This window comes from Jatropha curcas, chromosome 7, assembly GCF_041381405.1.
Source record: "Jatropha curcas cultivar XTBG-Jc1 chromosome 7, XTBG_Jcur_1.0, whole genome shotgun sequence".
Lineage (NCBI taxonomy): Eukaryota > Viridiplantae > Streptophyta > Magnoliopsida > Malpighiales > Euphorbiaceae > Jatropha > Jatropha curcas.
In genome coordinates, this window is record NC_143157.1 from 16923606 (window position 1) to 16936019 (window position 12414).

Below are 12414 nucleotides of genomic sequence, written 5' to 3' on the forward strand. Positions count from 1 at the left end.
TTAATCTATTTGTCATTTAAACAACCCAAATAAAACATCAATTTGATCTTTCCATCCAAAACAGAGACACCAAACAGTTACGAAAATCATAAGAGAAGGACCAAAGTATTAATGACATTAAAAAATAGGGATGTTGACGTGTATATAGACTATTTAGGAGAAAATCATTCTTGCCTCATTTGTTTTTTCCTATTTAAAATTAGATTAGTTTTTCCTAATTAGAGTTTGATGATTGTGTATAAATAGGATGTATTAATTACATTGAAAATACAAATACAGAAACAATATTTTCCCAAATCTGTTCCTAAACTCCACTTGGTGTCAGAGCGGGATCGAAAATTGTGTAAACATAGCTCTCAGGGCAGGGATTGATATTAACCTATTAGAGGTTTTCAGGGTGGAGTAGAAGTACATTGCCACCCCTGGAAGGAAGACCAGCTGCTGGCTACCCATTCCCCAGAGTCCAATGACTGTCCGAGAAACTCTAATTTTACTCGGATAATTAGTAAGGTCCTAAACTCTTTCTCTCTTTCTCTTAGTCGCAGATCAGTTGCCCTTCTAATAGATGTTCTTACTCTTACCCTAAAGTAAGATATATTCATAGTTGGCCAATCCCCATTCTAAACAGGGAGAAAGTAGCACTACTTTGTGGGTTCATGTGCCAATTATAGATTCAGCATCTCTACCATGCATCGGCGCGAGTCACTTTCCGGCAGCCTATCTCAACCGGACTTACTCCAGCAGACTTGTCCTGCTCTGGCGACTTCACCCCAGCCTTATTCATGACATGTTTCTCTGCTAATCTATGTCTTGGTATTTATTCGTGTTACTGTCTCTCTGCCAACAACTAGTTTTTCTTTCAACAATTATTCAGTCATGGTTGATGGGACTAAACTCGTTGAAAAAATTGAAACTATTGAAACAAAGTTGGGTGCTTCTTTGGACAATCCTTCTTTGCAAATTAGTCCAGTTAGGCTTGATGGTACTAATTACCTTGCTTGGTCAAGGTCATGTTTGTTATTTATTAAAGCTCAGGGACGTACAGGGATACGTCACTAGAACTAAAGCACAGCCTGAAATAACTATTCCAACCTATGACAAGTGGGATTCTGAAAATTCCTTGGTGATATCTTGGCTTATTAATTCCATGCAACCTTAGATCTCTAGTGGCTATTGGATGTTGGACACTGCAGCAAAAATCTGGTCAACTGTTTCCCATACTTATTCTCAACATGGGAATGACTCATAAGTGTATGAAGTTCGGAATAAAGTTCAAGGAACAAAGCAAGGTGAGATGACCATTAATCAATATTATGCTGAATGACTAGTTTGTGGCAGGAACTTGATTACTATGAGTATTACCATCCCAAATGTGAGGCTGATGTTGTAGGATATTAAAGGAAAGTTGAAAAGGGACGCATATATGAGTTTCTTACAGGTTTGAATAATGAAAATGATCCAATACAGATTCAAATCCTAAGGAAAGATCCTATGCCTTCACTGCAGCAGACATATTCTTATGTTCAATAGGAAGAAAGCTGGAGATGTGTCATGCTAACTACTACTTCCATTTGAAAAATCTGGACTTCTTGCTTCTCAACCTTTATAAACTATCCAAATCTCATCCAATAAAGACCATTTAGTATGTGATTATTGTGGAAAGCCAATACATACAAAGGAATCATGTTGGAAATTGCACGGCCGACCGACTAGGGGTCGTGGTGGTAAAAGGATGGGTTCATCTAGACCTGTTGCACACCAAGCTGAAGTAGTAGCAGTACCTGAAGCATCATCTGCTGGGAGTTTCTCTACTAAAGAGGTACAATCATTAAAGCTCTGATACCATGTAGAAATTAAAGGAAAGAATATGTTTTATTTCTTTCAATTGTGTTATATTTTTCAACCTCTACTCCACTATATATATACAAAAAATTATTCCAATATAGGAAGTAATCTAAATAGGAATAAACCTAAACTAGGAAACACAATCTTTACACTAATTAGGAATAAACCTAAACTAGGAAATACAATGTTTACTTTAATCACAAAGATTTCAACAATTTCATTATCTGGTTATAAATGGTTTGTTACCTTTATTGATTGTTGTACTAGATTAACTTGGGTTAACTTGCTAAAAGCAAAAAATGAAGTGTTTTCTTGCTTTAGGTCTTTTCATAACATGATTAGTACACAGTTTAATGCAAATGTTAAAATTTTTGAAAACTGATAATGGAATTGAGTATATGAATAGCATGTTTCAGGATTATTTAGAATCTAATAGAATCATACATCAAACTAGTCGTATGAATACTAGTACTCAATATGTGGTGTCTGAAAGGAAAAATAGACATTTACTTGAGATAGCTAGATCCCTTTTATTCACCATGAATGTACCTAAGACTTATTGGGGAGATGCAGTGCTCTCTGCAGTTTATCTTATTAATAGGATGCCTCTTAGGATACTCAATTTTAAAAGTCCTATAGCTGCTTTACAGGGTAACACTTCATATATTTTTCCTCCAAAAGTATTTGATCGTATTTGTTTTGTTCATCACAGGCATAGAGGCAAGTTGGAACTTAGAGCTCTGAAATGTGTGTTTGTAGGTTACTCTGCCACTCAAAGGGGTATAAGTGTTATCATCCCCCATCCCGAAAATACTTTGGGAGTACGGATGTGACCTTTAGAGAGTTTGAGCCTTATTTCTCCCAAGCTTCTCTTCAGGGGGAGATTAGGATACAAGAGGAGGTTCCATTAGCTCCTATGTCCATATTTGTTCCTAAACAATTTGCAAATATGAACATTAATGATGAGCAAAAACCTAAAAAATGTTAGACTTGATTTGCCAGATTTAAAAAGGTACACTCAAAGAGAGAAGGTTAATGCCATCACGCATGATATACCTAGTCAATCGTCATGTCTGCAATCAACTCCTGAAAATCCATGTGGTGAGTCCTTTATAACTCCCAGCTCTAATTCTGATGCAATTCCTTCTGTTAATATTTCTGACTCTGACCCTGTAGTTGATAATGTTAATCTTCGCATTACTCTCAGAAAAGGTGTTAGAACTTGTACCAAACACCCTATATCCCAATTTGTTTCTTATGACTCTTTATCACTGTCCTATAGAGCCTTTGTGTTGTCTATTTCTTCTGTTTCTATTCCACATAATTGGCAGGAAGCATATCGAGATCCAAAATGGAAAGTGGCAATGGTGGAGGAGATAAAAGCTTTGGCAAAGAATGGAACTTGGGAACTTGTTACCCCTTCATTAGGGAAGAAACCAATGGAATGCAAATGGGTATCCATAGTAAAACACAGGGCAGATGGCACAGTTGGAAGGTACAAAGCCAGATTGGTGGCTCAGGAATTTAGTCAGACCTATGGAGTGGATTATCAGAAGACTTTTGCTCCAATTGCAAAGATGAATGCAATTAGAGTCTTGTTGTCCTGAGCAGCCAACCTGGATTGGAGCTTGCATCAATTTGATGTAAAAAAATGCTTTTTTGCATGGTGATCTAGAAGAATAAGTGTACATGGATATTACTCTAGGCTTTAATAATGAGAAAACCAAAAGTAATATTTGTAGATTGAAGAAAGCATTGTACGGGTTGAAACAGTTGCCTAGAGCATGGTTTGATAGATTTAGTAAGGCTGTGATTTCTTTCAGCTATTGTCGAAGTAATGTTGATAATACCTTGTTTATCAAACACTATAATGGTAAGATCACTTTACTAATTGTCTATGTTGATGATACGGTTGTGACTGGAGATGATGAAGAGGAGATTGCTCACTTAAAGAAGTTATTCGCTCAGGAGTTTGACATTAAGGACTTACGATGTATGAAATACTTTCTGGGTATAGAAGTTGCTAGATTGGATAAAGTGTCTTTCTCTCTCAAAGGAAATATATCCTGAATCTCTTAAAAGAAAACGGCATATTGGGTTGTAAAACAGTTGATTCTCGCATTGAAGTTAATCACAAATTGTAAGCAAGAACGGGAGAACCGGTTGACTTGGGTCAACATCAGAGATTGGTTGGCACATTGATTTATCTCTCACGTACTAGACTTAATATAGCATAGGGTGTAAGTCTAGTTAGTCAATATATGCTTGATCCTCGTAGTTCACATCTTGAAGTTGTCCTTTACATTATAAGATATCTAAAATCTGCACCTGGAAGAGGTCTTCTTTAAGCATGGTCACCTAAAAACGGAAGCCTTTACTGATGCTAATTGGCTAGATCTCCAGATGATAGGAGATCAACTTCTGGATATTGTACCTTTGTTGGAGGAAACCTAGTTACTTGGAAAAGTAAAAAGCACATTGTGGTAGCACGTTCAAGTGCAGAAGTGGAATATAGAGCCATAAGGAGTTTGCAAATTGTTATGGCTAAGGAAGATAATAGAAGAACTGTGAATGTTGGAAGGAGAAGATTCAAATCTGTTTTGTGATAACAAGGCCGTAATTAGAATTTCTCAAAATCCAGTTCAACATGATCGGACAAAGCACATAGAGATTGAAAGACATTTCATAAAAGAAGAAGTCATCAAGGTGTTTTGAAGCTTATCCATGTGACTTCAAATAATCAAATTCCAGATGCTCTTACTAAAGAGCTTTATAGCAAATAATTCCATAAAATGGTTTGCATGTTGGGCATGTGTAATATCCATGCACCAACTTGAGGGGGAGTGTTGACTTGTATATAAACTATTTAGGAGAAAATCATTCTTGCCTTATTTGTTTTTTTCCTATTTAGAATTAGATTAGCTTTTCCTGTTTAGAGTTTGATGATTGTGTATAAATAGGATGTATGAATCGCATTGAAGACACAAGAAAGATAGAAACAATATTTTCCCAAATCTGTTCTTAAACTCAACTAGGGACCTTACTGTTAGTTGGACTATAATTTAGAGACCAATTTCTTTGTCAATTGCTAATTAAAAGAGGCTATTTTGGACGGAAGGACCAACATGTTAATGAAATCATAAGTTAGGGATTTCAAAGTCAATTTTTGAAAATAGAGGCCCTCATGTGTTAATCTGACTATAACTCAATGACCAATTTGTTATTTTCCAAAATTTAAACTTGTGTCATACTCCGAGTAAATTATACTAATGGTCATCTAAATTTACACTTAATTTTATAACGTCACATAATATTAATGTCATTTTTTAGTTACTAAAACTTGATTTCTATTTCAACGGGAGGCGACTCACCCGAATCCCGTCATCGAAAATACTAACATAGCACTAAAAATAAAATATTTCATTTTAAAAAATCATATTTTCTCCTAATACATTAATTTAAAATTTATTTATTAACTTATTTAACAAATAATGCCATCTTCATGAAACAATTTTTAAAAAAATTTCAACAAATATCTAAATTTGATATTTTTAGATACCTTTTTAGACCTATTACCGATACTAAGTAGCAGTCAAAAATTTGTATCCACTTTTCATGATATTATGCACGGATCAGATATATCATGGCGAATTCTTCAGAAAAAATGTTATATTTGCAACATTTTGCTTTCTTCTCTTTTTATGTTTTCTTAATCATGAACTTTCTTTTGTGAAATATGTAATTTTAGTGTCATATTACTATTCCAATTATTAGTTTTCAGTAGGTGACCTCTCGTTGAAACAAAAATTAACGTTGAGTGACTAAAAAAATGACATTGAAATTATGTGACCTTAATGAAACTAAACGCAAAATTAAATGACTACTGATATAATTTACCCATCATACCGAATAAAATCAATTAACACTATCAAATTTACTTCTATGTAATGCTTATCAAATATATTCCAATCTGCCATAAATATATCAAAATCCTTGACATGCGTTTAAGTGTAACACCCTCAATTAAAATAGCTATATATATTCTCTTATCAAACTAGGATTGTTAATCTTTTTGAACCCAAAATGAACAAGACTTAAGCTTTGTTCGTCAAAATTATTTGATTTAGTAACTGTCAGCTGTTTTAGTAGCTTTGAGTTGTTTTACTAGCAATTCATCAAAGCATTTCATCAAATGTTAAAGGAAGTAATGTTTCATAATCCACTCACTCAACCTCTAAACACTAACATCAATATCACAATACCAAACACCATAAATAACAAAAATAGTGTTTTGACCCTATTCAAAACACTAAAAGCTCCCTTAAAAGCTATTGTCAAATAGAGCCTTAACCATTTTTCCATTGGTATGAGATGCTTCACCCCTATTCATTCGTGCAATCCATGGATGTTAGTTAATAAAATTTGAGGGTGCAAGTTTGGACCTAAATGATTTGCTTAATTAACTCAAACCAATTTTGAATGCATTATGTAATATTTTAAGTAATCCAATGAAATAGAAAATAAAACTAACCGTGTATGTCTTGTCTCCAACACTTTGTCCATGCTTTGATGACCATATAGATTGACCATTCTTATCATACTCAATGCAAATAGAGTTGACAATGGATCCACTAGAAATTACCAATTGCCTGATTGTAGTATAAAATCCATCATCCCATTGATCGCCATCTCTACCTCCAAATGGCCCAAAAGATTTAGATGGTGTTGGGTCAGAGATAGGGTGAATGTGTGCCCCAAGTGCATAGAGATAGCCGCTGCTTCTTCCATGGAATCCTAAAATCTTTCCATCAAATGATGGAAAAGAAAAACGCTTACCAAATTCTGGACCAAATGGACCATAAGTTCTTCTATTGCTCTGGAATGTGAGTGATGTGAAACTGTAGTCATTCATTTCATTGATAGAGTCATAGTAACCCGTAACTGAAGTTGGAAACTCATCTGGATAATCAAGCTTAATCTACAACAAAAGAATTATAAATGCAAATTTAGCGAACTTTGCCAATATATGATTCACAAAATAATATAGAATACATGAATGGAAAAGTGATTTTATGGGTATAGAAAATTATGTAAAATTTAAAATTGAAAACATTGAAAAAAAAAAAAAGAAGAAGAAGAAGAACCATCATATGTTTTAAAGATTGTATTCTTCAATAAGTCTCGCCCACATTGGGTGAACATAGTTGATTGTCACAAAAGGAGCCAAAAAGGATATTTGTTCTATTGGGAAAAGGGGATAAATGTAGTTCCACTTATTGACTTGGTGCATCAGCTAAGGAAAATGCCCCTAAATTTATACATCAATTCCTCATACACTTAAACAACAGTTGATCCTGATTTCAAAAAGCCATCACCCATTATTACTATTTTCTACTTTTTTTTCTCCAGTAAAAGGACACACGTATCCTTATTCATGTCAATTGTGGTTATTAGATTTGTCCATTATATACATTGGATGGAAATTGCTTGAATACAACCGGCATAAACCAACCAAATTGATAGTTATAATTTGGAAAAAATCCCCTAGTGAAAAGTAACTGATACTCTCACTACGACCAATGCCTTTATTGGATTATGCAAGAATTTTGCTACCCAAAAATGAATGACTTAAATCACAACCCTTTAAACACAAAAGAATCAAACAACGTCATATTGTTCTATACTTTCCCTTTAAAGTTTTACCTAAATGCATAGTTTGCAAAATTATTACTTAAAATTTAAATTAAATTCAAAAATAGCTATCCAACAAGAAATAATTGTTCTTTTCACTTGATATTTCATGTTAGCATAGGAATTGAATTAAACTAATATAAATAATTTTAGAATACTAACCGTGCTCATTTTGGGTTCAAGGTCTTGACCATGCTTCTTAGACCACTTTGATAAACCATCATCGTTATAATATTCAGTACAAATGGAACTCACAAAAGCTCCATGTGTAATTCTTATTTGCTTTATTGCCGAATGAACCTCATCATCCCATAAATATCCTTTCCCTTCACCAAATGGACCAATAGTTTTTACAGCATATAGACTTGAGGTAGGCTCCAAATGTCCACCAATGGAATTTAGATGATCACCACACCTCCCATGAAACCCAGTGATCTTACCCTCAGTTTGTGGGAAAGAAAAGTCCTTTCCTTTTTCTACACCAAAAGGTCCGTAAACTCTTCTATTAGTTTTAATTGTAATTGATTGAACCACAGCGGAAGAAAGATTTCTACCATGATATCCTGAAATTGAAGTCGCATATTCATCTGGATAATCTAGATCAACCTACAAAAATGAATCATTATTAAGAATTGGCGTGATAATGAGTTTGAGCTATGAAAATAATCTTTAGAAAAACACAACGAAAAGGTTTTAGTCTTAATGAAAAGGAGGCATGCAATATACTCTACATGTTTGGGCTGTAATAAACGAAGCCAACCGTAAGCTACTCGAGGCTTAGTTTGAAAAAAAAAAAATTTGATACTCTATTCAAACTGAGCTCGAGTCTACTTATCAAACTTGTAAAATATATAAGTCGAGCTTGAGCTCAAGTTGAACCCATAAAAGCAGAAGTTCGCTTTTTAAAAAAACTATAAATTTATAAAAGAGTAGAGCTGTATCTCAGTTTTTCAAACTCAAAATCAAGCTTAAGCTCAACAGAGTTCAACTTGGCCTGTTTACAACGCTACACATGTATCATACCCTTTAAACATTTAACTTGATAGAAAGGCACAAAAGGCAATGATTATCATACCTTAAAAAACTATGCAATATGCTAGATGCATAAAAGGATAAGACAGACTAACCACATCGGCGGTGCCTCCTCCACTTCCTCCATGCTTAGTAGATGATACCAAGGTCCCATTGTTGTCGTATTCTATATGAATGGAGTTGATTACTGATTCAGAAACCACAGTTATTCGCTTTATAGTAGTGTATGTCCCGTCATCCCAATAAGCTCCACCATTGCCTCCAAATGGACCAAAAGATTTAAAATGGTCAGTTGGTTCCACATATACTCCAACTGAAGTAAGATAAGGATCATAACTCCCAAAGAACCCAACAATTTTGCCTATATTAGATGGAACCAAAAAATAGTTGCCTTCTTCTTTAGTACCAAATGGACCAAACACTCTTCTATTGCTTTTTACAACCATTGAACAGATATAAATACGACCCATAAATACATTGTAGTAACCTGAGATTGATGTCAAATACTCATTCGGATAGTCCAGTTTGATCTGCAATTTTTTGCATCACATATTAACTAACTCGGATTATTTTAATAATTAATGCACAAAATTGAATTAAAAAAAATGAGCAAAAGATTTTCATTCCAAGCTTTCAATGAAGCTTGAAGACTAGAAATTGAGTATTGAGTCCGTTTAGTAATAAAATATTAAATGAGTACAAGACATCTAAAAATTTACTTAAAAAGTAAATATAGATTTAACTTTCTAACTTTGGTTTGGAACTAAAAATATAGATCATAGAATCGTTGAAAATCAACCACCCAAAATAATTAGTTATAGCCATTTTCTTAACAGTTGTACCTCATCACAAGCCCAAGCCTAATTTTCGGTCTTATTTGATTTTCAACCTAGGTGTCTCCATTTCAAAGAGAGTGTTGGACTTTGCTTCAAGTGTGAAGTGAATGTACCGTCCTAAAAGTGTTAGAAAAAATTTCATTTATTGAGAGTTAATATTACATAAATCAACTATTGTTTAATTTAATATTATAGGAATAAAGACTAATTTGCCTTACACTTGTTTACAAAAATTAAAAAGGTCAAATTTGACCTTTTAGATTAATTTAGCCCCTACACTTGTTTAGAAGGATACAATGGTCAGATATGACCTTTTGAGCCAATTTAGCCCCTAACTTGGTCTTCTTGGTAAAGAACAAGAAGGATAAAAGTCAATCTTGTTGAATTTAAATCAATTGATTGATTTGTCAAAATAAGTTCATGGGGTTATATTGGCCGAAAAGGTCAAATATGATCTTTTTAATCCCTCTAAATAAGCTCAAGCGTAAAATTCGATAAAAATTCAAAATCTACCCTTTTTAGTCCCTCTGAACAAGTTCAAGGACCAAGTTTACCTTATTTATTTTTAAATTTTTCTACTTCTCCACAAGCAAAAAGAGAGATTTTTCTTGTTTCACATGCTACCTGTTTTTTACACCATAATTAAATTCATGATGTATAAATTTTGAATTTATAAAAAGTCAAATAAGTCGGAATAATATTTTAAATCGTGCAGCAAGAAAATTACACCCTTTGAATAGTACTCACTGTAGAAAAAAAATTCAAACTTAAGACTTTATGAAAATAGAAATTAATTAAAACATTAGCATAGCATGAAGAAGAAGAGAATAAAAGTGAAGGAAGATGTAGACAAAGCAAAAAATAGAACAAGAGATATACATAGGATTTGCATATGTCATGATGTTGCTTAATTTATCTCATTGCCTCTAAATTTTGGTGAAATGTCAAAAACATCAAAATTATACTAAAATGACTCACACATTGAGTAGTGATGGTAGTTGGATTAGCCAAGTACAATAATTTCAAGCCCTTTTTATATCAAATCCATATCATATAAGGGAAGATTTTTCTTTTTTTTTTTTTTTCTTTTTCTCACAAAAAATAAATGGTCCATATAATATAGTGCATAACACAAATGTATGTACAAATACCTCTCATGTTTAACTTTTTATATATATATAATCATGATGGTCCTCATGGAGAACACTATGAATATTGGAGTCTCAAATGGAGACCATTTTTATCTCACATGATTTATGGAGTATAATAGAAGAAGGATATCTGGAAAGACAAATACCAGCAACAAAATGGACAGAAGCATAGGAGAAAAATTACAGGGAGAACTTGAAGCAAAATGCTATGGCTTTAAGAATTATCTAGCAAGGAGTAAGCAAGGCTATATATCCTAGAATCTTTGGAATTGAAAAAACCAAAGATGCTCGGGAAATTTTGAGCAAAGAATTTCAAGGCTTAGAAAAAGCCATCCCCATAAAGTTGCAAAATTTATGGAGAGATTTTGACAATCTGATGATGAAGGAAAATGAGCTTATCAAAGATTTCTCTTCAAGAGCAAATGAAATTATCAATCAAATAAAGAGTTGTGATGATGCTGTTCCTAAAAAGAAAGTTGTTGAGAACATACTTAGAAGTTTACCGGAGAAATTTGAGCACATAGTTGCTGTTATTGAAGAAACAAAACACCTATCAAGACTCACTATTAGTGAGTTGATGGGTTCTCTAGAAGCACGAGCAAAGAGTGAGCAAGTACAACAAACAACCGTTGGAACAAGCTTTTCAAGCAAAAATAAACCTGTCCAACAAGATATCCAATACAAAGCAAGATCAAAGAAGAAACTCATTTCCAAAAAGAGAATCATATAGCTGAGGACGAGGAGGTTTGAATCAAAATAGAGGCAGAGGCAAAAGCAATGGCCGAGGAAGATCAATTTCTCAATAGCAAAGACACAATAATTCTCCTTATTGCACCATTTGCAAAAAGACAAATCATAAATCTAAAGATTGCAGATATAGGTGCACTAAATGTAAAATTCCTAATCATTCCGAAAGGGATTGTTGCTTCAATGACAAAGGAGAAGGCAGTGGAGACAAGCAAGCAGCAACTTTTTTAAAAGAAGCCAATCAACAGTTGTTCTATACCTGTATGAAACCTGAGCACAAAAACAATGATGTATGGTATGTAGATAGTGCTTGCAGTCATCACATAATAGGCAATCGAGAATCATTTATGGAGTTTGATAAAAAATTTTCAACTGAAGTGGAACTTGGTGATAGCACGATGGTAAAGATTGAAGGAAGATGAGACATTGTAGTCCACACCAAAGAAGGTAATGAAAGACACATTCATGATGTGTTTTACTCTCCTAGCATTAATCAAAACCTTCTAAGTGTTGGACAAATGTTGAGGAGAGGATATGAACTAATTTTTGATGTTGATAGATGTGAAACTTATGATAAAAAAGCTAATCAAAAGGTGGCTGTGGTGAAAATGGCTCCTGATAACATTTTTCCCTTGAGAATGCAAACTCTACTGAATGTTGCATTGAAGAGTGAGCATGTTGATGAATCTCAATTGTGGCATTTGAGATATGGCCACTCGAACTATAACGGATTGCAGCTGTTAAAAAGCAAGAATATGGTGATTGGACTTCCATCAATTCAAAGCAAGACTGGAATTTGTGAAGGATGGATGTATGGAAAGATGCACCGGCTGCCATTACCGAAAACTTCTTGGAGAGCAAGTGCATCACTAGAGCTGGTTCATGTAGATATTTGTGGACCTACTCAAACTCCATTCTTGAGCAATAAAAGATATTTCTTTTTATTTGTTGACGATTATACAAGAATGATTTGGATTTATTTTCTAGATAAAAAATCAGATGCTTTCTCCATGTTTTTGAAATTTAAACCTCTTGTAGAAAAACAAAGCAGTTATCAAATGAAGACACTCAGATTTGATCGTGAAGGAGAATTTCTATACGTCTTTCCTTAA

General features: G+C 33.7%; 1 protein-coding gene across 2 annotated transcripts in view; it reads right to left on the reverse strand.

The window, feature by feature from the left end:
• LOC105629546 (jacalin-related lectin 4) overlaps positions 1-12414 on the reverse strand; it is a 33340-nt gene that overhangs the window by 11325 nt on the left and 9601 nt on the right. The window contains exons 2-5 of one of the 2 annotated variants that reach the window (XM_089723601.1): positions 8664-9098; positions 8091-8142; positions 7699-8012; positions 6377-6823 (exon numbers count right to left, since the gene is read on the reverse strand). In XM_089723601.1, the coding sequence (XP_089579727.1) occupies positions 6377-6823; positions 7699-8012; positions 8091-8142; positions 8664-9098 (1248 nt within the window). Of the gene's footprint in view, positions 1-6376; positions 6824-7698; positions 8143-8663; positions 9099-12414 lie in introns of both variants that reach the window. The other variant, XM_089723600.1, reaches the window with a different exon arrangement.